Source organism: Anguilla rostrata, chromosome 2 (assembly GCF_018555375.3).
Source record: "Anguilla rostrata isolate EN2019 chromosome 2, ASM1855537v3, whole genome shotgun sequence".
Classification (NCBI taxonomy): Eukaryota; Metazoa; Chordata; class Actinopteri; order Anguilliformes; family Anguillidae; genus Anguilla; species Anguilla rostrata.
Genome location: NC_057934.1, coordinates 9,700,882 through 9,728,865, shown reverse-complemented (window position 1 = coordinate 9,728,865; position 27,984 = coordinate 9,700,882). Strand labels below are relative to the sequence as shown.

General features: G+C 45.7%; 1 protein-coding gene across 5 annotated transcripts; it reads right to left on the bottom strand.

The window, feature by feature from the left end:
• Nucleotides 1-51: 51 nt before the first annotated feature.
• rtn4a (reticulon 4a) lies at nt 52-27,910 on the bottom strand. Of its 5 annotated transcripts, XM_064318765.1 has the most exons (8): nt 27,275-27,910; nt 20,297-20,353; nt 6,293-6,500; nt 5,929-6,067; nt 3,062-3,131; nt 2,838-2,884; nt 2,478-2,536; nt 52-1,156 (listed from the first exon to the last, which is right to left on the bottom strand). In XM_064318765.1, the coding sequence occupies exons 1-8, from the start codon at nt 27,702-27,704 to the stop codon at nt 1,114-1,116; spliced, it is 1,053 nt and encodes a 350-aa protein (XP_064174835.1). In that variant the 5' UTR covers nt 27,705-27,910; the 3' UTR covers nt 52-1,113. The 5 variants fall into 5 exon arrangements, with proteins under 5 accessions (XP_064174835.1, XP_064174845.1, XP_064174824.1 ...); XM_064318775.1 differs by lacking the exon at nt 20,297-20,353 and having other exon boundaries at nt 27,275-27,907; XM_064318754.1 differs by lacking the exons at nt 20,297-20,353; nt 27,275-27,910 and adding an exon at nt 17,544-19,704.
• Between the last annotated feature and the right edge of the window lie 74 nt (nt 27,911-27,984).

Sequence of the window (27,984 nt, the reverse complement as noted above, 5' to 3'; positions counted from 1 at the left end):
AAATGTTGACTGACTCCAGACGGCTGGAAAAAGCAGAGGGCAGCACTGTAGTTCGTCTATAAGCTTTATTTGTATTTGTTTATTACATTTCACAATGCATTCCACAGAGTTCTGAGCAGAATTCAGCACAATTGCATGAAGTTTCATTCACAATTAACTTGCATAACAAACAAATGCTTGAAGTTTCCAGGTTACATAGTTTTTGCGGCTGAAGATTATTGGCCCACAGAGAACAAAGAGCGGGGGGGGTTTTCTTGTTTTTTTTTTTCTTTTAAAGTCGATTTGTAAACGTGTTCCTCCAGAGTTTTCGACTAGGCAGCGGCAATGAGATGAAAACAACGATCACAGTAAAATGTTTGCACTTTTTCCCCCTCTTAAAAATGCTAAATGTGTCTAGAAATACAGAAAAGCACGAGGTGCCAAGGAGCTATTCAGAGATCAGCTCCAGAACACCAAGAAAGCTAGAAGGTCTTAGTGAACCACTACGTAGTCAGAGTCAATCGATAAAACGGTAAAATCACAATAGCACTACTTTATTTTTATCATACCAAAAAATCTATACTTTTTTTTGCCACGATGGTACCATCTCATCTTGTAAGTTTAGTCCCTCTTTTAAAATAAAAAATGATATAAAACACCACCAGTCCTCATGAGATCATACAAACCGTGGGTAAAACACAAGAAAACAACCAACTCCACCTCCACCATAATTTCCCTTAACATAAAACAAACCCAAACAGGTCCCTGCTAATTTCTCAAATCATATTGGCTCCTGTGTGAGTGTGTGTGTGTGTGTGTAATGTGTGTAATGTGAGTTTGCATGTGTTTCTGTACGTGTCAGTATGTGTTTGTTTTTAACATTGTAAATACAAACCAGTGTTTCAAACAAGATAAATAAGAATTAGATCTAATTTAATGTGCTGTATAAAATACTGGAGCCGGGAAAACCAATAACAGGTTAAGGAGAGTTAAGTTTTCAATGACACTAAATGGCTGCTAAACTGGAAAGAAATTTTACACTGCAATGTCACTGGCGCTGACCCCCTAGCTCCTCCCACTCAGCCCAGCCCCGCCCACCCACTCAGCCCAGCCCCGCCCCCAAGCTGTGCATCCTCACTCCGGCTTCCGCTTCATCCCGGGAACTTTATCCTGGATCCTGGTGGAGGGACAGAGAGAGAGGGAAAGAGGGAGAGAGAGAAAGGGGGGGAGAGAGGGGGAGAGATTGAAATTGAATTGAAATGAGAGCATTGGTCTGAGGTATGAAATTTAAGAACATTCTTATTGAAGACCAGCAAGAACTTGCGTAAATATATTACCAGTTTTACTCTAGCCTCAGTATGCTTTGTGAAGCAGACATTCATACAGTACCTCTGCATACCTGTTGGGGCACTGTGGCTCCTACCTGTCGCAGTTTCAGCTGTGCTGGCCAGTTTTACAGGCGTTTGAAAATCATGGCCAAACTACTCAGGCCAGAGTGAGAAACTATATTTATCCCAGCAACACATCCTGCATTTCTCATGTACAAAAACTGCAGTATTTTACATAATCCGTAACAAATAAACTCATATCAGTAAATACAGAACATGTTTAAAAATCACGACACAAGCAGCCAGGCAGGTTGAGCAGCTAACTAATGCTACACTCCCTTATTTATGTTCACAGTGGAGATGCAGCTCCATGCCAATTAACCTGCAGTCTGCATAATTAAGCAACCAGCAGTCACTAAGCAACCTGCAGTCGGCATCACTAAGCAACCTGCAGTCACTAAACAACCCGCAGTCTGCATCACTAAGCAACCTGCATTCTGCATCACTAAGCAACCTGCAGTCACTGAGCAACCTGCAGTCATTATCGCTAAGCAACCTGCAGTCAACATTGCTAAACAACCTGTGGTCTGCATCACTAAGCAAGCTGCTGTCTGCATCACTAAGAAACCTGCTGTCTGCACCACTTAGCAACGTGCAGTGACTAAGCAGCCTGCAGTGACTAAGCAACCTACAGTCTGCATCACTAAGCAACCAGCTTGCGGCACGAAGACAGGATTTTATTGCTTGAAGCTGGTCATGAAGCCAATAATCATATAATCATACCCGCAAAACGGGCTCCAGAGATCCATATCACTTATGAAGTGTTTGACTCTGCAGTGCTGCACATAATAAAACCCCACCTCACCTCAAGGACAAGCGGTGCTTTTCTCTCACAAATGAGATTCAGAATTCAGATTGCACACATCCCCACCCAGATACAGGCTAATAAACTTCTCCCCTGTCAGATGAAGAGAGGAAGTCTAAGAAAGGTCCTTTTGAAACCAGGGTATTTACTTTCATGTCAGTTAGCAAGTTGGACTTTCAGATAGGGAGTAAAGGATTAAGAAACTTATCACACAAACGCTGTGCACATACACAACGAATCATGACTCAGCTTCAGCTACGACTCACGAGAACACTGGCATCCAACATGTGGAAGAGAATACTTACTTTACAACAATATCTTTGACTTGGTTGTTCACCAGCCCACAGTAATGGTCAATCTGTGTCTGCAGAGATGGAAAGGAAAACAATATGAATCTTTATATAATTCATATGGAATACATAACTAATACAAACCTTTACGTAATTAGTCATAACATTGATATTTGTACGGCTAAAGGAACCAGCAGCCGACCCAAAACTGCCTTTTTAAACAGCAGCTGCCGTTGCCGCCACCATTGCGCTTTGGGATTAAGCCTACAGACCAGGTTAATCTTAATGCCAGATTTCACAGCAGCAGCTAATCCCTTTGCTGCTTCTTCGCCTGGTGATCGCAATGGTTTAACAGAGTCAGGTTCTACAACATACCTGGTATTTTTCATAGAAAACCGGCAAGCTGAAAGCAGAAATCAGACCTAGGAGAAAAAGAAAAGTCACAAAAATAAATAAATAAATTTTATGCTGATATCAACATCATGTGGCTGAGAGGACAGCGCATGCACTTGTCTGAGGGGCTACAGCGAAGGACACACAAACAGATAAAGTGGAGATAGAGCAATTTGAGAGAACATGGAAGTGGTGGTGGTTCTTACCCAGGATAAGCAGAGTTAATCCATTGAACAAGGCACCAACGTAGGTAAGGATCCACATCAGCACAGCAAACTGCAGAGGGAGACAGACTCATGTTTAACCACTGCAAAGATGATAGCATTTTCCCCCACAGTAAACATGCGGCAGCATCACGTTACTCAGGGCAAACACGCTGCAACATCGCATTACCCAGGAAAAACATGCTGCAACATCGCATTACACAGAGCAAATACACTGCTCACTGCAAAGAGTACAAAAAACATTCTGCATTATTCAGTGTTTGCATGTGCGACTTAACAATACTCAGATGATAAAAGGAAGCAATAAATCCATTGGATATATTTAGATTGTGTTTTCATAGCAATTCTAAGCAGCTAGAAAGCAAATATATTTTAAGGCTACATTACTGCATGGAATTAAATAACGCACACATGCACGCACTAACCAAACGCACACAAGCAAGCAAAGAACAGTCTAGAACACTGGAAAAATTCCATGTTCCAGGTTAGCTGCATGCCTTCCATGAGTTGGACCAACACCGGCACACGGGCCCACAGCCCAGAATGCCTTTACTGGAGTGAGCGTGGGGGGGGGGCATATTAACAGAGCACGCTCTCAATCTGCGAACTGGGATCTAAAGATATCGCCAAACTAGCCACAGCCACCAGCTGACTTACTTATCCCAGTCTGGCAGGGGTCGTCCTTCCAAAAAGGTCAACGGGTTCTCCCAAAGCAGTCTCTCTGTAGCTCCTCCCCCTAAATCTGTAGCAGCTGTACCTTTCTCTCTGTAGCCCCTCCCCTGTTCTCTGTTGCCCCTCCAGCCTTCCTGGAGCCCCTCCCACTCTTGATAGCACCTCCCATCCATAGCATTCCTTATTTGTATCTTATGCAATGCAGCCCTTTCAATTGGACTGTTGGCAATGACATTGGCAATAAAGGACAGTTTTATATAAACTTATCCTTCTCCAGAAAGTATGACTGAGACTTTAAAAAATGTTGTTTCCTAGATAGATTGGGCCAAGATGGCAGTAATACATAAAAAAGGCTCCTTAGCAAAACTCCTTCAGAAGCAATCAGGCTGTGTTTTCCCAATGCAAACAGACATCTTAACCGAGACAGCAACAAGAGCTTGGTTGCCAAGACGACGGGTATTCTGGAGATGAGCCATATAAGACTTTGGAATGGATTCTTTCAGCAGGTGTTTCGGTTCACCTGCTGTTTTGTAAAGGTTTGGAAAAAAAGGACTCATTTCTACAGCTTGTGCAGGTGCTTCCTGGACCGCAAGAGGAACGCAGCTGGTCTAGTTACGGTTAAAAATGAAGCCGGCTGTGCCTGACCGGACAGGAGCTTACAGCCAGAGATCCTCACTGGCCTCTCTTGCATCTAGGCCCAATCAGGCGACCCAATAAATGGAGTGATGGCCTAGCTCCAACAGGTGTCAGATCAGTCGAACCAGGGTTCGAACAGGGCGCATAACAGCAGGAATTTGACACCACGTTCAGCCATCATTTCCTATTTCACACTCCACACTGCATCAGAAACACAGAGCGCTCAGCCGTGCTGCAGCAGTACACTTCTCCGAGCACACCTAAACAGAGCCATTGCATCTGGCACAAACCTGCATCTCAGTCACACCAGAACCACAGCAGATCCAATCACAGGTCTGTCCTCTCGTGACATCATCATTCTGTTCCTTTTACATAATTACTTTTAAACATTTCTGAGAGACAAACATGGAGCTCCTAATGACAATTAACCAGTAAACATATGAGTTTGTGCTCCAATATCCACAATATCCGTCCAATATAAGCACCATGGCGCACAATCACAGCCAACAAACAGAACTATTAAAGAATGCACAAGTCATTTATTGAATAATGATACAAAAAATAAAAATCAGCTGGCATTTCTCCCACAGCGGCTGTCGTTAATTCACCATGACAACAGGCACTGGAGTTCTCGTGTGGCATTACCACACAAAGGAAGCAGCTCTGATTACAGCAGGACAGACCCAGGCCTCTGCTCCGAACGCTAACAGCTGTAGGCTAAACATAGCCCAGCACAACGGCAGCCCTGCCGCTCGCTGGAATCCGTATTTCCAAAGGTGCGGAACACAAGCAGAGGCTAGCAAACCCCACAGCTTCACGGTAAAAGCACACAGGTTCAGGGGGCCTGAAAAAAAACGGATCTTAAATAATCTCAAAGTAGAACTGCTCAGCTCCTGTTTTTCGACCAGTACACAAGAATGCACTTCATGCACTTGCATTTTATTGTGCAAATTCAAGAGACTGTGGTGTTTTCATGTTGTCTTTATGATGGGATAAATTTTTTTTTTTTTAAATGCCATTTATACAAAGCAAAATTATAGCAGCATAATCAGTCTGCTCTGCTGCAGCACTTGTTCAGCCAAATAAGGCTTAAATGCTAATTTGTGATGTAATTTGTGCTAATACGTTTCTTTTGACAAAACTCAGAAGCACAGAAAAATACAGAAGCCTTCAGCATCATTATAACATTAATGCTGACCTTTAGAAGCAGATACAGATATGAATACCCATACTAAATTATTTAAGAGCTGGACGGGTCTGTAGGTTCCTAGACAGCTGGACAGGTCTTGTAGGTTCTGAGAGGGCCGACTGGGTCTGCAGGCTCTGTGAGAGCTGAATAGGTATGTAGGCAACTCCTCTGTTCCACGAGTTCCACAGGATTCCCTTCAGGCTCTCCAACCCCCCCCCCCCACCTCCCCCACCCCCATCCCACAAAAGGCCGTTTGTGCCCTGAACTGCGGCCCCCCAGACTAACCAAACTCACACAGTAACATTATCACACACACACGCGCACACACACACACGCACACACTTATCCTCACCTTCAGGGAGTCCACCAGGTCCTCCACCAGAAAGAGGCGGCGCAGTTCGCGCAGGGCGTAGTTGATCCGGCCCAGAACCAGGTCACTGTACTTGTGAACCAGGTCCTGAGACAGCGCCACATCCTGGTCCAGAACGGCCCTGCAGAGAGAGCAGCAGGGAGACTCAGACTGCGCCCCCAAATACCCACCCCAAATACACACTCCCAAATCTGCACCAACAAATACACACCTCACTCACCGCATACACACAAATGCAGCCCTCCAGGACTAGAGTTAAACCTCCAGGGGCAGCAGAGTGTATGGCAGAGTAATGAGGGGCAGTAGAATGTGAGGGGCAGTAATGAGGGGCAGTAAGAGGACTCACTTGAAGGGGTGGCCCTCCTCAGACTTCTGGACGGCCTGCAGGATGCCCTTGTATATCCTGAAGGTGACGGTGACAGAGAGCAGGGCCAGGGTGGCGTAGGAGCAGATGCTAACGATGCTGCAGAGGGTGAGAGAGAGGAGCAGGAACAGGCTGGTCCCAAACACCACGCCCGACTTCTTCACATCCCGCCAGTACAGGAGGTCCACCACTGCCAGGAGGAAGAGGAGGAGGGAGAGGAGGACGAGTCAGAGCGGAGCAGGGCTGCGGGGAAGAGCCGCTGTCGAAAGGGGGTTCCCAAAACCTCCCTCACGACAGCAGCTGGCATGCATGACAATGACGATGCAGGAGATGATGATGAAAATAAGAAATTAAATGGTTGAAAAATGCCAATCTGCGGTGTAAAAATGACATGCTTCTTTATAAGAATAAAGGGAAGGTTGCTTCACTAAATCCTTCCTATTGGGCTTAAAGAGAACCAACGCTGAGAGTATAGTCAGATATTAAACCGAGAGACAAACATTAGCCAAAACCGAGAGATAAGGCCATCCACAGGCAGGCACAAAGTAAACCTCCGAACGTATGCTCTGAGAAGGCCACAGACAAGCCGCCAGGGCTGATATCACAGAGCACGTCCCACATCTAAACAGGCTTCAGCGCTGAATCACATGCAAAAATTACACAGGTATTACCCCTGGTAGAATGTGTAATAATAAACAATTGGGGAGATGTATCACCAGAATATATTTCTAACCATTATTTTACATAGATGACTTGTTTTTAAGTATGAATTACGTCTTTTGGTGGCCCTTGTAAAAAGAATGAGATTTTTAGCCCCATTTTTCCATCTGAAATGTAGCTTTGGTAAAAGGCGGCCATTTTGGATAATCATTGACCATTTATTTCTCAACAACTATTTGGTATCGGGAGCTCTAGCTTCATTTTTATTCTTAACAGACAGGCAAGGAATATGTATATTAAAAATTAAGGGACGCTGAGGAACAGGCCCAACAGCCTGGTCCATTTCCCCTGGAATGACTCAGGTGTTTTTTATTGTTTTATTATTAATAAAAACATAACATTAATAGCAGGGATACTAACGTGTCTCTTATTTGTTATAATTATTGTTGTTGTTCACAGCATAACTCAGACAGCTCGTGCCAAAGCTTTTGAAAAGACCAAAATAGACACTGAGCTGTAGAGGGTTAAACAAGCAGCCCTTCACCCAAAAATGAGTAACAACAACGCTCTGCAGAACAAAGCTGACCGCGCAGAGCGCACGTATCCACAGCTCTATATATACACACACAACAGACCTCTTCTCCTCGGTGAAGCTCACATTTGACGGTATTTGTCTGCCTACACTAACACAATACTGCGGACAGTGTGTATGAATATTCAGTGAGAGACACAATGTTTTGTGTGATTGTATACGCCATGATTTTGAATGGCATGGTTACCTACTTTAACTTTAATTTAATTAAAGATGTAGCATGTGCACTGCTGATGACCAGGACGTGTTTTTAGCCTGGGTTAAACCCCATGTGGCTCCATTTATGTTCTCTCAGATTCTGAGTCGTTCTGCATATGAGCGTCTGCTGAATTCATGCAATATAAAACGATAAGGAATGCACGAGCAGCATTACCAAATGCCAGATTCCTCCTGGACCTGACCGAGCCGTGACAAAAGCACCCGGCCTTTCCAACACAGAACCCACGTTAAACCGATAACATCCGTTTCAAGCTCGTGCGTAATTATAAATATAGGGAGTCATATTTACTTTTATATATCTATTGCCTGTGCAAGGCGAGTTTTCAAACCGCTTTAGAAACACAGCAGCATCGCAGGACCTTTTTCTGCCTCGTGATTTATTTTCAGACAAATTAAGTAGCGCTTTATTAAACGTAGGCGTCTAGACTGTTCCACGCCCATACCCATGCAACACCGTAACAGCGAATAATCTAGACATTAAAGTCAACACCAAAAATCTATAGCTAGCTGTTAGGAAAAACAATACCAAGAAAATGTGTCGTAGATCCACAAATTCCGGAAACATTACGGCGCTACTACAGTCTCTAAATTACACAAGAGGGACATAAGCTCGTTAAGGGTGCGCTTTTGAGTGTAGCTAAAATTCAGGTTGCAGTAACACACACATTTACTAAGGCAAATAAACAATCGCCGCGGGGGGTAGAACGATAACTGACAAGCTAGCCAAGTGGCTGTACTGTTATGCCAAAGCTAGCGTTTAAAACCTGTTTTTATTTTGTTGCACAGTCCATATTATGTAAAACCAATTGACATATAAAATAAATATTTCCATCGCCTGTAGTACCCTATAGCCTAAATATCGCAATTTGGCGACCTCATCCAACGTTTGCCGTCTGCAAGCAAGCTGGCTAGCTAGAATGAGCAAGCGATTTGCACGCTAATATCATATAAAAACAGCATGGCCCCGTCATTTGGGCGCTGGTCACGTCAAACTGAATCGCGTTATTGTTCAGACACCTGCATGTACAGTTCTGATATGAGGCAGCCATGCCTGTCATGCCTATCTCTTTGTCAGCGCTAGCTCCAACGCGCTGCGTTACGATATGACCGGGCTGACTGGCCCATTACAAAAGCAGACTGCGAGCCTGCGAGCTAACCGACAGGCAGTCCATCCGCTGGATCTGGCACACTCCGTCCTCCCGTAAATTTACAAGAAAAGCACAGCTGTCAAATGCGAACCTAACGCGACGGAAGCGCAGACATCGCCGCCGCAAACACACACACACAAAGGACAGATGAAAATGACCAACCACGCTTGGCATCCATCTTGTGGTCGCTCGCATTCAGCAGCTCCACAGCGAAAAGAAGGCAGGCGGGGTCCTGGCTTCAGCTGGGTCTATAGAGCTCAGAGAAATTGGGCTTTCTTTGCGTGCGCTTTGGTCTTCCACCCTAGTTTCACTGGCTGTTTGGACGGTAGGGCTCAGAGCGGCACAATGACAGCGGGCCGGATCGCGGTATGCGGGGCGGAATGTGCGGCTAAAAAAACCGCACTCTCCTGTCATTCAAACTGTGCTCACTCCCAAATCCTGGCGCATCGATCCAACTATACTTCCAGGTAAATAAAATCAGTGACTCAAAAGAAAGGAGGTGGGTTCGTCGTTCTAATGATACATGTAATGTGCTCATCAAACTACATGGTTAGACCATTACACGCTTTAGCAGTGACACACACACACACAAGTACACTCTTTTTAGCTTAATATTGATAACTATCCTATTACCTTAACCGGGTTCAAACAGAAACACAAATTATAGCCATCATATAGTTTACGAATATAGCCTAATATTTTTAAACATCTCATACCAAACTTGTGGTTAGGCAGAAAAATTCATATATAAAAAGCTCACTCATGAGGCTTACAGCATATGATATGAACACATTAGTTTTATGTGCTCTTCCAATCCTATCAGACTAAAGTGCATTGTGGGTAGGCATGATGGATACACCCCTATGTAATATGAGGGGGAACCTAACCTACAGGTACACAGAAAGAACAGACAGTAGACGTTTCATAGATCCTCACTTCTAATAGATTCGCTGGTACATTAGAAAACAGTCAGGGTCTGTATGTTCTATGTAGCTACTTAAGGTTTCAGCTTAGGAGCTTCCTCAGGACGCAGCTACACTCCTTTCCCTGAGACACGGCCCTAAACTCTGCCGTGTGTCTGCAGTGGATCCTCTCTCTCCTTCTCTCCCTCTCTAACACTCTCACACTCTCTCTTTCTCTCCCTGTCTCTCCAACACAAGCACCCTCTCTATGGCTCTATTCTTCCAACACACTCACTTCCTCGGTCTCTCCCCCTCACACACACACACATATGGTTTAGGTGTTGTTTTCCAGTGTTCCTCAGTCCCGCAGTAACCCTTAACACAGTGCTCTGTTCGCCCTTAGCCCTGGACTCAGGCGTGCTCAGGCTCTCTGAAATGTTGCGACAGCAGTTCCTGCGACCAGCGCCCTGCGGAGCGGCTGCTGCTGCAGCCATAACTCAGCCCTAATCAAGCCCCAGCGCAGCATGCAGAGGGGACCCCAACTCAGCCCTAATCAAGCCCCAGCGCAGCATGCAGAGGGGACCCCAACTCACCACTAATAAAGCCCTAGTGCAGCATGCAGAGGGGACCCCAACTCAGCCCTAATCAAGCCCCAGCGCAGCATGCAGAGGGGACCCCAACTCACCACTAATCAAGCCCTAGTGCAGCATGCAGAGGGGACCCCAACTCACCACTAATAAAGCCCTAGTACAGCATGCAGAGGGGACCCCAACTCAGCCCTAATCAAGCCCCAGTGTAGCATGCAGAGGGGACCCCAACTCAGCCCTAATCAAGCCCCAGTGTAGCATGCAGAGGGGACCCCAACTCAGCCCTAATCAAGCCCCAGTGTAGCATGCAGAGGGGACCCCAACTCAGCCCTAATCAAGCCCCGGCGCAGCATGCAGAGGGGACCCCAACTCAGCCCTAATCAAGCCCCAGCGCAGCATGCAGAGGGGACCCCAACTCAGCCCTAATCAAGCCCCAGCGCAGCATGCAGAGGGGACCCCAACTCAGCCCTAATCAAGCCCTAGTGCAGCATGCAGAGGGGACCCCAACTCAGCCCTAATCAAGCCCCAGTGTAGCATGCAGAGGGGACCCCAACTCAGCCCTAATCAAGCCCTAGTGCAGCATGCAGAGGGGACCCCAACTCAGCCCTAATCAAGCCCCAGGTCAGCATGCAGAGGGCAGCACTCAGCACTATCCCAAAACTGTACCCCAATCTCTGGGCAAAACCCTGCTCTCCTGGGACTCCATTGCTATACCCCAACGCTGCACCCCAATCTCTCTGCAAAAACCTGCTTGTAGATGGCAGAAAGAGCTTCACCACCAGCCTCTAATTTTATTCAGTTTTTATTACAGCTCAGAGGCCTAGAAAAATAACAGGCCAGTCAAATTTTACATCTAATCTAAAAGACAGTTCATATATTTGCATACCTGCAGGCCTGAAACTGTATTACTGAAGGAGAAAGTTTTTTTTTTCCCTAGTAGATTCCAGAGATGAGACCAAAGTCTATTACCCTAAAGACGCATTATTCAGCATAGACAGCACCTGTTATCTCAGCGTCAGCAACTGTAGCCTCTGACAGCCCGTCCAAGCATAATACGCAGCCTCCTGACATGAGAACACACACACGCCACACACACACACACGCACCATGCACGCAGACACACACACACGCACACACACACAAGCACGCATGCATGCACATACACACACAAACGCACACACACACGCATGCACATACACACACACACACACACACACACAGCATGCACATACACACACAAACGCACACACACACAAGCACACGCAGAAAAATACCCCCACTGCATGCGCAAAGCAAATCCCCAGCAGAAAACACCTGCGCTGTCGCATACCTGCACACCCGCGCGTACAACAACGGCGAACCGAGCAACTTTTACGACCGCAATTTCAACTTCGAGGAGCGCGCCCGCTGCAGCGGCCGAAGAGCCGCCGCCGGGCGAGCCCCCCCGATCGGTCGCGACGCAAAAGCGCGCGCGAGGCTGTTTCCGAGCGGGGTGGGGGTTGCCGTGGAGATTAAAGCGAGGGGGGGGGACAGGTACCCTGGTCTCTCCAGCTTTTGGGAGGCTGCTGTTCCATGGCTCGCGTTGGAGGAGCCGGCGACGCTCAGCTGCGGGGGGGATCAGAGAGGCAGTCCAGGACGGCTCCTGGGCGGGTGGAGGAGGCGCGGGAGGAGGAGGAGGGGGGAGGCTGCGGTGTCTCGCGCTCGCAGCCCCAGGGCGGAACGGGCGGACTCCCCGGTGAGGAACGAAGGCAGATCGCGGCCGTGCTGCGCTGGTGCTGTGCTGGTGTGGAGCTGCGCTGGTGCTGCGCTGGTGTGGTGCTGTGCTGGTGTGGAGCTGCGCTGGTGCTGTGCTGGTGTGGTGCTGTGCTGGTGTGGGGCTCCGGTCAGCTGACTGTCTAAGAGCCGCACGGCGGAGTGACGCAATGCTAGAGCTCGCCCTGCTCCCTCTCTTTATCTCTCTCCCTCTCTTTATCTCACTCTCTCTTTATTGCTCTCCGTTTCCCTCCCTCTCTCTATCTCCCCACCCCCCTCCCTTTCTCTCTCTCTGTTGGTCTCTCCCTTTCTCCTCCCTCTCCTCCTCCTCCTTTCCTTCCTCCCTCACTTGCTCTCTCACAGTCTCTCACACCCACAAACACACACACACATACACAGACACACACACTAGGGAGATGTAGCCTAATGCTCACACTGTCCTGACTTCACTAATTAAGCCACAGAAGAAAACATTCTCCAAACTGCAACATAATGGGTCTCTTTTAGCACTTTCTTTTGTTTGTAGTTGGATGTTTCTGACATTTCTGTCTCACACTTGATGCCCTGCAACATTGTTTATGGCGAATCTCAATGTGAAACTGATCAAACAGAAACATTAAGAATTCAGTTAAACTGCGATTCAGCTCAAGCAGCTTCCCCTAGATCGTTTCCTCACTGAAGAGTTACAGAAGGCCGATGTGTAGCAACTACTGTGTGAACAGCAGAGAAATCTCACAAAGAACTAGACCACAAGCTGATGACCTCTTGCCTAAAATGTGTGGTGTGACTACAGTAAACTGTAAAAGGATTGAATCAAACTCATCCACAGTCCATTCACAGATATTTTCCAGTGCACACATCAATCACAATGTACCTCAGAAACAAAATAACCTTCATGAAGCCTGTAATTCACAAGCAAAAAAAGAAGAGAGATGTCTGATGCAACTGCGGTTTGCTACGGCCACTAGAGGGCCCCGCACTCTTAGAAGAGTAAATTCTAGATGATCAGCCACACGTCTTTTCACAGGCTTCATCCGCAGAACAAGTACGGGTTATTCATTCGACCAATCATTGTGCAAAATTCCCCAGTTAATTTAATGCGTCTACTTCTGGATTCATGAACTGTTTCATGACGTGAATCCTAATTTGTATTACTTGGAAAGGTAAAAAGGAACTGAATTTAATTGAGTTAGTATCAGTTTGTCAACCAACAGGCGAGACTGTCAACGTGCACCAATGAAAAACAGGGTCAAGGTTCACCTCCAAGTTACAATGACACTGTATCCTCATTGATAATATGAATTCAGATCGAACAGAAGACAAGTCGTAAATAAATAAAAAAATTCAAACAAGATAGCCTATATGCACAGTCGACGGATGTCCAAAATAGAAAGCGTGTGGCCTTTTAAGGTAAACGGATTAGGCGGGACTGTTTGGATTGGTTATCACGCTTCAGTGGCCCAGTGTTGCAATGGCAGTCTTTAGGATTTCGTCAGCTACCCCCCGGTTTTTCTCCTGTGTCACCGATTCATTTATAATGAATGAGAGAAGAGTCGTGCCATCACACGCGACTCGGCTGAGACACAAATATGAGCTCTCCGATTTCACACATTTATTTCTGGGGACGGCGTATGAGGTTTCCATGTGCATTCGCATCCGCTCTGGTGGAAAATCAAAATGCGATTCCATTTTATTTATACGCAGACTATATATTTAGAATTGCAGTTGATGCTTCATTGGTGAGGTACCGTTTAACCACTAAAATCCCAACTGTTCTCCGCTATCTGTAGAACTAAAATGTACAATACTCCACCCGTCATATTTGGCAGGGTGCAGGTGGCACAGAGGAGGGTAGCCTATTGTTTCAAATGCTCCAAATCTCCACTTTTACCTGGATCTGATTAAGAAGCCTACACAGTACTCAAAATACAGCTCACGTGGATGAAAAGCAACTGCATCAGCTAATATACTTGCAAAAGTCCTTCAAAAAACATGCAGTACATTTCTGTGTAAATAAGGATGCTGTTCTAATGATCCCGGCCTTGTTTTCGGAATCAGGACCACTGCGTGCTTCAATAACAACCAGCAGAGGCTGTGATATTCTAGACCAAAGAGCCGTGCGGTCTTGCCTGCGAACGGCACTTCAAACGAATAAAAGCTCCGCAGACTCGGCACAAATCGACTGGAAGCATCCCCATGTAAAGACGCTTAACTGTGGAATTCCATTCTGGCAAAGAATTCCGCGCAGCGCCTGGATCGCGAGCCGCGGCTGGAATTCATTTGTATGGGTTAATGTGTTCCGAGTTCCATTCGAGAAAGAATGCTCTCCGTTTCTGCGCTGGCACGGTAAGGCTTCCACCCGTACGAGAAATACGAAACCCTGCAAACCGCACCGTGCCCCCGGGGCGAGGGTTTGAACATCAGGACTGCGGAGCTGGGCTGGCACTTCTGTAAAACAGTTTCTAGCGACGCGTCTCCTCTGGCACATCTCTCTGCCTCTGTCTCTGTTATGAGCAGTTACATTTTAATCAGTGGCTATGTGCCGTACGGCCAGACTGCAAAGTCACTGCAAACACACTTCGCTCTCTCATCACGGTTAGTTCCACAGCCAAAGGGACTTTGGAAGCATCCCTCTGTCTCAAGACCCTGAGATTAGAAAGGGGGGGTGGGGTGGGGGGGGGTGGCTGCTAGGAAAGGAACAGCCCCACTTCTGCAAAGGCCACATCACAAGAGGAAGCGACCCTACATTGAGAGATTAGGCCACATCACGGCAGGAAATGACCCAATAATGAGAAATTAGGTTGCATCACAGCAGGAAATGACCCTACACTGAGAGATCAATTACAATTGTGTGGGCTCACCTAGGGATGCAGAATTTCCCAAATCCCATATCATAGCATTGTTCTGTGCTCCATTACATTAGCTTTAACATGTTTCACAAGTAACTGCAGCTGTATAATCCGTTGTATTAGGGGGAAACGACATGAGAACATACGTCCCTGTGGTTAACAACTCATTTTTGAAACACTATCATTTTCAGCTCTTGATATGGCAGAAATGTCATCAATACCATCTTCATAGCAATTTAGCATCTTACATGCTGTAATATCCACATATTCTGATAATTTGAGTAATTCAGTTCATATTCACTCCAAATATACAAATGCATGTTTGACTGCTACTGTTGTATTAGAGGTTAGAGATCAGAGACCGTACCACACCTGCAACAGTCTCACTGCAGGTAAATGCCTCAGTAAGGCCACCTGAAGTAGGTGAGCTCAGTTATCAGGATTTTAGAGGTATGAGTCAGATCACTGCAGCCTTGTGTGGGAAACCTGCATCTCGCAGCTATAACGCAGCTCAGAGCCACAAAATCACCCAACCCTCACCATGTACAGGGACGGGTATTATTTTGCTGATACTGATGCTAAAACGATACTTTTAAACTGATACCTTCTTTAAAATAAAGAGCAAATGACATTAAAGAGCATCTTTTTTATGGCAAAGAAATGAACCATTTAATTGTTTCAATTGTTTAAATTATGCTTCATACTTATAATTCACACTGTTTTGCTTTCGCCATTTTAACATTAGCTAGCTAACGATAGCTGTCCCTGGACCGAGAGAGCAAGTGTAACGTTAGCTAGTGAAGGCATGTGACACCTATATCTGCGTCGTGATTGGGGATGGTAGGCACCAGTCGTACAGTAACACGGTTCCATAGCGGTACCGGGTTTCACTACCCAACCCTAGTAACCAGTGGCTGGTACGGCCCTGGTGTACCTGTCGCTGCTGTGAGAAGTGCCATTCCCAGAGGGCGGGGAGCAGCCATCTTGAGCTCTCTCATAACCTGACCGTCTGGGTTCGAGACCAGAACCACAGAGAGCTGGTGCAATGCCAGACTACCTAACGGGGAGAGTGATTAGATTTGGGTTGACGTGACATGAAAAGCCAGGGCTTAATAAGGCCGAGAAACAGGTCTGATGGGAACGGCCCCGGCGAGAGGAACCATCCCAGACCTCGGGTCTCAATTTGGCAGCCTCCAGCCGAGGCTCCTGGCTGGCGAGGGGGAACGGAGATAATCGCATTCCGCCCTGGCAAATTCTTTTGAAGTGAATCAAAACATGGCAGCTGCTCGGCTTCTGCTGGTCTCTGTGGTGCCGGGGCCAGAGTTCGGCTCAATGGACCGCTTTCAGTGCAGCACTATGAGCAACGCCCATCTGTAAGAGGGGTCAGTACACAGGCCTGGCCTCTTCTCTCTCAGTGAACAGCACAGTAAATCCTGTAACTCGGTCTCCCTAAATGTACGCACAAAGCAAAGAACATTGGTTGCGATTCTTAAGAATTTCATAATTCAGGATATTATTTGTGTGTTTATTCCCATCTATATCTGACATAACCTAACTGCCTTTATGCCAAACGTCTGCTCATAATTATTGAATTAACCCAATCTTTTCTGCCAGCCGACATATGTTACTGGGGTCTAATTTACAAGTGAAGTGGCATTGCTTCTACAAACCCTGAGATACACAACCAAAAAAACCAATGTTTGATTTAAATTTTTTTTAAAAACTTAAAATATGGAGTGGGTTTCCTGTAACTTCATTTCAATAGTTCCAAGGAAGACACACATCTTACATGACTAGTGATAAATTCATACTTTCAAATGACATTGTGGAAGTACCATAAATGTGCCATCTCACCGTGGACTGGTGTTACACTTCAGGGCTCTTGTGTCTTGTGTAAATACAATTTATATTAAAATAAAGAATTATATTGGTGAAATCAAATGTCTTACAACATCTTATTATCACTGCAACTTTTTCCTCCATAAATCCAAATTTCTTCAGTACTTACCTACACCTAGAGATTCATGTTTAACAAACTGGAATAAAACCAAAGAAATATGTGCAGGCAATGGGGAATTCACCAAATATGGATGAGAACCTGCAGTTTTACGGATGGGTTTTCCACATGTGCAACAGCTGGAGTACACACGCTTCAGAGAATGTTTGAGCCACAAAATTCTAAATGATTTCAGATCATATTAGCAAAAAATCATAATTAAAGACAAACACCATTGAAGGCAATGCATGCTTGTCCTTATTAAGCTATTCACATGTGTGGAAAACATCACAGGAACAACCATCATGCAAATGTTTAAAAAGATAACCAATACGGAAAGATCGCAGTCAACACACAAACACAAACATGCAGTTTTTGAAAAGGTGCAAGTTGATCAGCCCACATGCACGGGGCAACAAAATCAATCCAAAAAAGGTGCCAAAAGAAATGAGTGATGGAGATGACTCCAGGATGATGAGGGGATGATCATGTGCCGAACAAAATGGAGGACATCCATGCTGCATTTACCTGCTTCCATTCCCAGGTCTGGCAGCCCTGTGGCTGTAGACACATCGGGGAGGGCCTCAATCTTCTCCCCCTTCTCTTGACTTGGAGCGGCCTTCTTAGGCGCCTCTTCGGTGAAGAGGGTGAGAGGGGTTTGCGATGAAGGAGCGGCCTCTTTGATTGGGCGTACGGGAGCGAAGGGGTTTCCCAGCTCCGCGCCAAACATCTCAGGAGAAGCAGTGGACGATGGTTGGGATAACAGGGTGTAGGAGCTTTCGCGTGAGTCGGCTTTGCGGGACTCTGACCCTGTGTCTGCAAATGCCTTTCCCTGGCTGAAAGTAGACAGCACGTCTTCAGCATACTCATCTGCACCCATATCTGGTGCCTTTGCAAACTTTGAATGATCCAGTTTTTCTACAAACTCGTCAATGCTGCCCTTAGGGGGTCTTTCTATGATCTCAAACTCCTCTGAGGAGACTTCCTGCTCAAAGCCTTCTTCTTCACTTGCTTCTGGCTCATCTACAATCATTTTGCCTCCAAGAAATTCCTTGGCCTGCTTGGTTGGTGGCACTTGGGACTCCTCAGTCTTCCTCTCGGCCTCCACTTGAAAACTTGCTGGATTTTTCGCCATAGCTTCCAAAACTGGTGACAATGAATCTGTGTTGGGGCTGTCAGAGTCATATTCTTCAGGAGCCGCTTTTGACGCTACGCTGGTTTGCAGGTTCATGTACGGCGCAGATTCATGTCTGTCCACTTCCTTCACCAGATCAAATGACCCAAAGGTCTGGTCGAGGCCTGGCAAAATGGCATGTCCCGCCATTTCTGCTCCCTTTGCTCCGGTTTCCACAGTCTTGTCCTTCAACGCTGAAATCTTGGTGTCGGCATCAAAGGCAAACGGGTTCGTTGCAGAATGAGTGACGGGAACATGGTGCGTCTTTCTCCGTATTGTCTGAACTGGACTATGATCGGAATCAGAGCTTCCTTCTGATAAGTCAGAGTCCTGCTTACCGGAGCTTAAAGGTGAGGACTCTAGGATATCTGGAAGAGAAGGCTGGGCAGGGGAGTCCTCAGGCTCCTTAGGAGATGCTGAAAGAGGTACTGAGGGATGGGATGGGTCCATGACAGAGTCAGAGCCCTTGTGAACCAGGTCAAAGTGTGCCTCTTCTATGTGCTTTGCTGGAATATCATCTTGCAGGTCATCGTGTGCGTACTGCACTAAATCTGGTGTGGGGCTTTCAGACATCTTTACTGCCCTACTGTCAGACCCTATCTCGTCATACTGAGAAAAGCCACCCCCAGAATGGCTAATGGGGGAAAAGCCCTGGAAAGGATTCTTTGTGGAGGCTGAATTCTTAATTTCAAGCAGGAAGCTATCCTCTTCTGGGTCAGCCTTACTAGTCAGCGATTCGGTTTCGTACCAAGACATTTTAGAAGTGAAAAGGCTGTGAGACGATGTGTCCTTTGCCTTGATGTTGTCCTCTGAGTCCAGGTACGTTGCCTCTGATTTCACTGTTGGGTTAGAGGAGGCATATGTAATGTAAGGTTCAGTGGTAAGGTTTTGGTTTATGGGTGACCGAGTAGGAGTGGATCCAGCGGATTCCCCTGATCCCGAGACTTTATCAAACCCTTCCTTATCGCTATCCATTCTCCCGTCCTCCTGAGACCCCACTGAACTGCCTAGCTTCTCGTCTGGTGAGGAGGCAACTCCACTGTCGTCACAGAGCATCGACCTCGCCTGATCCACCTTGGACCCAAGATCTACCCTTGCGGTAAACACAGAGCTCAGGACATTATCGCTTTCTATGTGAGAGTAGGTAGCCGCCTTCAAGCCCTCTTTGCTTGGCCCTCTTGAAGCTTCACGATAATCAATATCAAGGCCCGATTTGACATTTAGGTTGTCAGCCCAAGTTTTACATTCAAACATTCTCCCTTCTTCGCCCAGAGGCTCGTCCTGGACTAATTTTTGGGAGAAGGCTCCAGTATTTGGCACTGGGCCAGAGCCAAATGGCACAGCTGTAAAGGGGGCTTGATTGGGGCTGTCAGACAGAGAGAGCTCCTCCAAGGAATCAGGAGAATTAAGAGGAGAGATAGGGGAGACAGGCGCAACAGTTCCGTGATGGGAGCCATCGCTCTCCGCCCTCCCCATGGGTTGAATTCTGACCTCTGTGCCCACAGACAGAAAGGAAAATACCACACGTGAACACATTTCACTACCAAAAAGTAACTTACTTGGGTCACATAAGACATCAAATCTAAAACTGGGATTCCCACCACTGCCCACAAACACAACCTCAAGTTTAATCATTGCAGACTATATCATTCAGGGGTTTCCACCCCCAAACCGTCAGGCACTTCTTGAAATGAACAGCTTTGCAAAAACGGCCAATGGTACCACCAAATGAAAAGCATGGATGGTCAGTGAAGGGGGAAATCCCAAATAAACCACAGTCTGCAAGCACATTTTAAGTTTCTGCTCATTTAATTAAGTCAACGTGCAGTTCATTAACTGCACAAAGATAAGGGTTCAAGGATGGGAAATTAGTTTGCAACAGACACTGCAGCATGCACATAGAAATGCACAACAGTCAAAGAGGACAGGGAGACACTGTACTACACTACACAGAACAGGTTACAAGCTCTACCCATGCAGAAAACAACCCTAGGTTGTCAGGGGACAAATGAGGAAAGGACAGGTTAAGGAATATGCAGGAGGTGAGGACAGGTAATTAACAAATAGGTAAGTAAAGGACAGGTAAGGGCCAGCAGAAGGAACTTGCCTGCAGAGGACTGCATCAGAGGCTGAGATGGAGCAGAAGAAGAAAAAAAGGATTCATCTGAAAAGCAAAAAAGAGAGATGAGCTCAGTAAACCAGCACCCTGACAGCTGCCGAAGTGGGAAAACCCCAGAGCCCCATGACAACATTAAACAACTGGTGACAGAATTAAACTTTCTCTCTGCAGGCGAACCTAATTCAGTTCTTAGAGAATGTTTTGCTGTAGAGCAGCTCAGTCAACTGGGAGGTAAACCAGCACACACACTGGGGTCCAGAGGACCAGGTGTGGGTTAGTTACCAAGCAAGTAATGATCATGAGTACACTGAGAATTTCAGCATGTTCCCTAGTGTGTTCACCTGGTAATTAATGTAGATGTAGCGGAGATGGATAGCAGCAGATCAGGCAGAATTCAGAAGATTCAGTGAGCACAGAAATGTCAGATACAGATTATGACATCACCTTATTTGCAATAGCTGTCTCAGTTGGGGACCTTTGTTGGAGACAACAAGGCTGATGCCTCTCTGTTGGCTAAAGTGGGCTGTGGGAGTTTAGAGAGATACACCAGCCTCCCGACCAATGAGGTGTGGAGTACACTAGCCTCCCAACCAATCAGGTGTGGAGTACATCAGCCAGCCAACCAATCAGGCTTGAAGTACACGTTCGTCCTAACCAACCAGGCTTGGAGTAAAATAAGCAGGACTGAGTCTGACGTACACTCAAATCCAGGAGAAAACAGACAAAAACACGGCAGCAACAGGCAGTTCACATCTGTGCATCTACCACTGTAGAGGTGGGGTGCCTGAGATTCATTAATAACCAATATTACATTATTAGACAATACTACATTATTCTTTTTAACTGTTCCGGACATGAATACCAGTCTGCCAGATTAATAAATGCAATAAAAAAGAACACAGGAGACCAAGCGAAAGGTGCACTGCTCTGACTCAGAGTGGATTTATGTATTTCCTGAAAGAGCCATTCCCCTCCAGACATTTATTAGCCACTAACTGAAGGTGCGACTGCACTGTCACAACACTAATAGACATGACTAAGGTCTTTATGACAATGGTACAGCACCCCATAAACTCCCAATATGACAATGCAGGGCTTATCTCTAACACGGCTATTCTGAGTGGATGACTATTCATTTCCAAGGAGCACAATTCAGACTTCCCAATGTGTCTGCTACACAAGCCAAGTGCCACAGAATTCAGTTTCGCACATTACAGATAATTTTAGTCTTAGTTCACATGACAGTAAACCAGAGAGATAAATCCACTACAGGAGATAGTGCACTTGTGAGGCTTGTGACCATTAGAAAACCGATCGCTGTCAGCACCATCTGACCTAGTACATTTTGCAACAGCAAACATATGAAGGTCATACTTTTTCACTGACACACACTGAACAAGCCAAATGATGTCACTGAAATTGGGAGCCACTCAATTGGGGTAAAAGAACCAAGAGTTTTTGTCATAGACTCAGCTTAAGCAGTGGCTCATGCAGACTGAACTACAACCTACATTTCAGCCATGAGGGACCTGGCTGACAGGAAAAAAATGTTCATAGGCCAACGACTCACTAACATCACCATCAGGTTCAAAGGTCAAAGAAACCACCATAAGATACTCAAGGATCATCCACTTGGCCTAGGCTATATGCAGATTTTGCAAGAAATTGTGCTGAACTGCCAAAACCATTATTGAATCTGGTTTAAAACCAGTAAGATTAATTTATTCACCAACCTTTAGCCTATTTAAAACCAGTAACAAATTATCACTAAGCAACCTATATTTAAAACTAGTAACAGACCAAATTCCAGCAGAGCATAAATTTTCCATTTCAAAGGCAGGTCTTTACACTGGAAAACTTTATTCAAATTCAACACACAGACAGACAAAATCCACATTATAGTACAATTTGAGGTTTCATTTCAAGTGCCATCGCAAATATATAAAAATGACATGCACAATTTAGTCCTCTCCACTGGACAATTTAGGATACACTTAATTATGAAATGAATTATGCAATGTAGCCTAGGCTACGTAGAAAAAAAACTATCAAATGATCAACAGTTTGATTTTAATCATTGTACAATTTTTCTCCTCATAGAGCTGAGTTACCTCTTATCTAAATTCCAATTCTGCATAATAGCGCCTGAAAACAGTCACAAAAGTGCAAATGTTAGTGGTAGCAAAGGACAGTCTAATTAATCATGATTCTTAAACAAAACCCCTACTGCACTTAAAATGGGTGAACAGTACACAGGCCTAACCCTAATCCTGCAGATTACTCAACAGATTTCACTGGCCGAACCCCAACCCTAATCCTACAGATTATTCAAAAAATGTAATCAACCTAACCCTAGCCCTAATCCCGTTACCAGCATTTACGGCGAACCCAACCTAATCCTACAGATTATTCAAAAAATGTAATCAACCTAACCCTAGCCCTAATCCCACAGATTACTCAGCACATTTCACCGGCCGAACCCCAACCCTAATCCTACAGATTATTCATAAAATTTCATAGGTCTACCCCTAACCCTAATCCTAGAGATCATTCAGAATCTTTCACAGGCCTGAAGTCTAACCCTAATCCTAGAGATTACACAGACAATGTTTTAGGCCTAATACTAACCATAATCCTACAGATTACTCAGCACATTTAACAGGTCTAACCCCAACCCAAATCCAACAAATTATTCACCACATTTCACAAGCCAAAACAGACATCCCTAGTCTCACATTCAGATACTCACTCTCTCTCTCTCTCTCTCCAGAGCATCCAAAGGTACAGTTTGTGAAATTGGCTTTGTGCAATGTAATCTAATTGCCTAAAACCAGCGATTCCCAATAATTCCAGTGCCTGTGAGTGAAAGCTTTGGCCAGAGTTATGTCAAAGGTCAACAAGCTCATGACTCACCAGAGACGAAAACTGACATAAATTTATTACAACACAATCTGAGAGTTTTTATTTTTGAGTGGGACAAAGGTATAAACCACACAATAAGACAAGAACAATATATGTAAGAAGAAATAAGCATGCTGTCCATTTACTGTGAGGCAGCATTATGTCCAAATGCTGAGTAATAAATGCTCCATACAGCCAGACAATGAGCAAATTATACTGCCTACAGCTATGTGCTTTCACTGGTTTAATGGTGAAGAATATTCCCGGAAACAGTGCAGACGTATCTGACAGTGTTAATCTACTCAAGCTCACAGCGCCCTTGGTCACTAGCCGGAGAAGTGAGGCTGTCTTTAAGCAAAGGACAATTTTGAACAGATTTGTTAGAAGTCAAAAGTCCAAGCCTACAGCACCACGTAAAACCATTCCAGAGAATTCAATCTCACCATGGAGCTCATAAACGCTGTGCCACCATGACTCAGGAGGTCGAGGGGAGACTGGCAGCTGTATCAGAGCACGTGGCGAGATCCACTTCACGCAAAAAAGCCACGCACAGCAGACAACAGAAGCGACAAGATGGAGGAAACCACGCAGTCAGACATGCCTGGCAGTTAAAGAAGATGGTGGGAGGGGGAAGGGGGGGGGGGTGGTTTCCAAGCTACGGCAGGCCTGGATCCACCTCTTAAACTGCAAAACAGGAAGGAGGGAGAAACTGTAAAACATGCTACGAGCATACGCACATTTACAACCATTTAAACGTCTTTCACATCAAACAGCTGTAATGTGCCACCACCAAACCACCCCGAAGATGCCCCAGCCTGGTAACATTCACGTCCAACAGGGCAATGCCAGAATGCCCTCTCGACAGCACCACACATGCTTTAATGTGTATGAAACTACCTCATACCAGTAGTCCCTAAATACAGAGCTCACTGATAATTTGGGCAGTTTTGAAGTCCCTCTGGCCATGCTGCTATTCTTCAAATTCATCTTAACATAGCCTTAAAGTGTCTTAAAAGGCAACTGTACCTCACTTTAAATGTACGACAAGCAAGCACAGAAACCACAGATCACATTTCTCCCAGGTAATCTCCTTGCCCTACTTTCAGACGCTGAGCCGTGCCTCAACACACCTCCCCTGAGCCCCCCCCTCCCGCCCACCCCCCTCAGGGACCCACCGATCAGTGATTAAACCCTAAACTCGTCTCAAAAGATTCCATCTCTACAATTTACGTCACTCAAAATGTCAAATTCACGTCTTTATCATAAATAAATCTAATCTGCTAGGAGACCAGAAACAGGATGTACTAGAACGTGTGATACTCCAACTCTGGACCGGTGCTGAATGGACTCTTACCCGGCACAAATACATGTGTCAGGTGTGGGCGACTCCCACTCAAGGCGGGGCCCTTGGAGCCCTGTCACACCCCCACCGCTCCCTGTGACAGCACAGAAGGTGAGACTCCTTCAGCAGAGATGCAAACCGTCATATTGGGTAATGCCGCCACCGCTGCCGGGCCACAAACCCCCTCATCTCCCTCCCCCCACCAGGAAGCTGAAGCAGGTCTGTGGCATCCGGCTGTCTGTGAACTGGACCGCTGTTTCAAACAGGTGTTCCACCAACACTCACCACTCACCGCCGCCATGCTCACAGCAGAGGCAGGGACAGGGACTGGTGCAGTCCACAGTCATGTTCATTTTAGCCCTTAGAAACAGGGCTGACCAACGGAGCAAATAAACAATGACATCAGCTATTAAGCAGCGAACAAAGGGGGAAAACATATCAATGCCAGCCTGGCTATTCCACAAATAAACACGCAGGCCCCAAGTTACTGACCTCTGCACTGTAGCAATTTATACAAGATCTAAAAATGTAGGAGTTTATGTACAAGTGCTCATATTGCTTTTACACTGGTGCTGTTACATCCTCCACCTGAAGAGTCGTCTTTTGTGTGCAACTGCTTCCGGGCCCATTAGGAATTTCAGAGCAGGAGTGCTGATCTAGGGTCAGTTTCCCAGTCCATATCTACCCTTATCCATTATGAGCTAAAATGGAAAAACTGGCCCTAGATCAGAAGTCCTATTCTACTTACGAATACAGACGTTTTACAGGTGAATTTTAAACATGAATAGCAAGCAGTTCATTTGCTGAAAATAGACATAAAATGAGTTCACTTCAAATGCATTTGCACAAAAGGGTGTTCTTTGTGTTAATGCATTATGGTCATTTTGAAAGGGGGAAGCCACTGCTCTCACGAGACTATGACATCAGACACAAATCAATGGATGCCATCCCGAGGAAATACAAAAATTCTGCCCTAGTTGTACGTAGGTGTGTGCGTATAGAACATTTACCGAAGACCTCATTTCTCCTTGCAACACGTTCTGAACGTATGCCGCGCCTATCTTCCTTACAGACAAAAACATCTGTTTTATTCTCCAACAATACAGTTACGACTGTAATGTATAAAGAACGCAAGCAGACGGAATATGGGTTCAGGGAGCCGTCAACGGCATGGCTCAGACGAAGACCCACAAGCCCCTCCTTTCTTTAATCCAACTATGCTCACCCTCAGATTACACAGCCTTACTCTTTACTACATTACAGCCCAAGTCGGTGTTCCGCAAACAGCATCACAGCATGCGCGTCCTATTCACAACGTGCAGTATGTCAACCACAACGGAAAGCCTTATTTGTATAACAATAATTATTAGTTGTGTGTGAGACACCATAACACAACCCAAATGCACCACATAAAATCTAATCTGCCGAGTAACCGGGCCAATATCACTGCGATGTTTGGACCCGTCTGTCAGAAGCCACAGGCCTCTCCAACCGCGCCCATGAATGCACTGTCACTGACAGTTAGCATTAGCATTAGTGTGAGCCTGTCTGGTGCGTGATTTACACGCAAAATGTATCCGTTTAATAATACTTTAGACCGTTTTAAAATTAAAAAGACCACTAGCTACCCAATTAAAAAATGAAAATATATTTTTATTTTATTCCTACATTATAAAGTGGAGAAGAAAAGCTATGCCTAACGTATAACGTTAGCTGGCTGACCATCTTCGATTTGAGGGAGGAAAAAAGCTTGTCCGTTTCACCCAATATGAAGTCCTTAACGTACAGCTAGACAACCTCTGACTCTCTGTTTTCTGGGAGTTGAAGTAAGGATGTATTGGGATTTATTCTAAGAAGTGGACATTTATGATATACTGAATGTCAACAGAATTATCCAAGAAAAAAAACGGCTTCCTGGTGCGAACATTTCACCTAATTTTTGGACAGCTAGCAAGTTAACGTTGGTATAACATAAGGTGTTCTCATCACATCATTTTTATCACCTGCAGGGCCCAGGATATATAACCGACGTACCCTCCTCATAGCCTGTACTACAACGTAGATAACTAGCACACGGTCCACCAGAAATGGGGAAATATGTCGTGTTGCTCATGTTAGCCAATAATACTGGCACAAAGACGCAGTCTTTCACCGTGCCATACAGAAGCATGTGTCTCCAACATAGGCGCCCATCTTGGGTGTCTGCTCATCTAGTCGTGTACGCTGTGTCTTAGCTGGCCAAACTCATGTCACATCAGCTAAATTAACTAATCTCAGATCAGATAACGCATCCACTGATGATGTTTACCCAGGTAACGGTAGGTGGTCTGGCTAGCTGGCCACTTTCTGTCTGTAGCTCCGTGCTCCCGCATCAACAAATACATTGGTTATAACGCTAATGGAAGCTAGATGGCTCGTGTGGATGCGTGCCCACAACTACTACCAACACTAAAAAGGAAGGCAGCAAAATAGCCATAGCTACTTAAATATGCATTTTACGGTAACTTTAAGTTTATGTTTACATGACATGTAGCAAAATACTCAGTGTCAAGTAAAAGCAAACCAACAGTTGACCAGCCTGGCTGAAATTGATTAAATATCTGCAACCGTGGTGCGCACTGTAACGTTAAGCCTCTAACCTCCTGTTTTCCCCCATAGATGTGCTGACTGCTGATTGTAGATAAGAAACGGTTTAGCTAACGGCTAGTAATAGAGTTACTCACATGAGGATGTTCCCGAAGATGACTCTTTGGTCGGATTTCTTGGTTCGGTTTTAGGTGTTTCCGTCTCCGCAATCTCCCCCATTGGCTTTGTCTGCTTTTCCGTTGAATCCACAAAGCTGCCCATATCTTGGTCCGCTTCGGGCTCCGGATCTGATGAGGGGAAATCCGAGTATTTCGTGTACTTGGGCGCATCCTCGAAGCGTGACATGGCGGCCTTGTGGCTCTCAATTGCAGCCCGGGCCCCGCCGGCTAAATCTATGATATCGTCCTCGTCCATTGGGTCACTGGTGACACTTTCTTTATTATCTAAAAGGTAACTGGCCGCTTCTTCGAATAACTTATGGGTATCCCCAGTTCCATACTCTGATCCCCGCAGAAGTTCATCATTTGAGGGTGTCGTGGAAGATATTTGGTCATCAAATCCTTCCATCGTATTCTCCTCCAAACTGACTTTCGAAATGTGGATAAGAACCTGATCCTTACTCTTCACAATATAAACGTCAGTGGTTTTCAGATCTTTTCTTTGTCAAGACTGGACAGCACTGAACTGGCTGGTTTTGTACGGGCAAACACTGCCACTGGACCGCAGAAAGAGAACGACGCGCCACACTGCAGAAAACTGGAACGCGAGAGACCACTTTGTTAGCCAATTGCTGCAAAGCACAATTTTGACTGATGTCCCTTTTTACCAATGAACGTTTAAAAGGCGG

Coding starts and splice junctions, on each gene's coding strand:
- rtn4a (XM_064318754.1), bottom strand. CDS start 19,665: ATGGGGAGGGCGGAGAGCGATGGCTCCCATCACGGAACTGTTGCGCCT. Junction 6,501..17,543: donor AGACCTGGGAATGGAAGCAG/GTAAATGCAGCA, acceptor TCCTCCTGGCAG/TGGTGGACCTCCTGTACTGG. Junction 3,132..5,928: donor ACCTGGTGGACTCCCTGAAG/GTGAGGATAAGT, acceptor CTCCCTCTGCAG/TTTGCTGTGCTGATGTGGAT.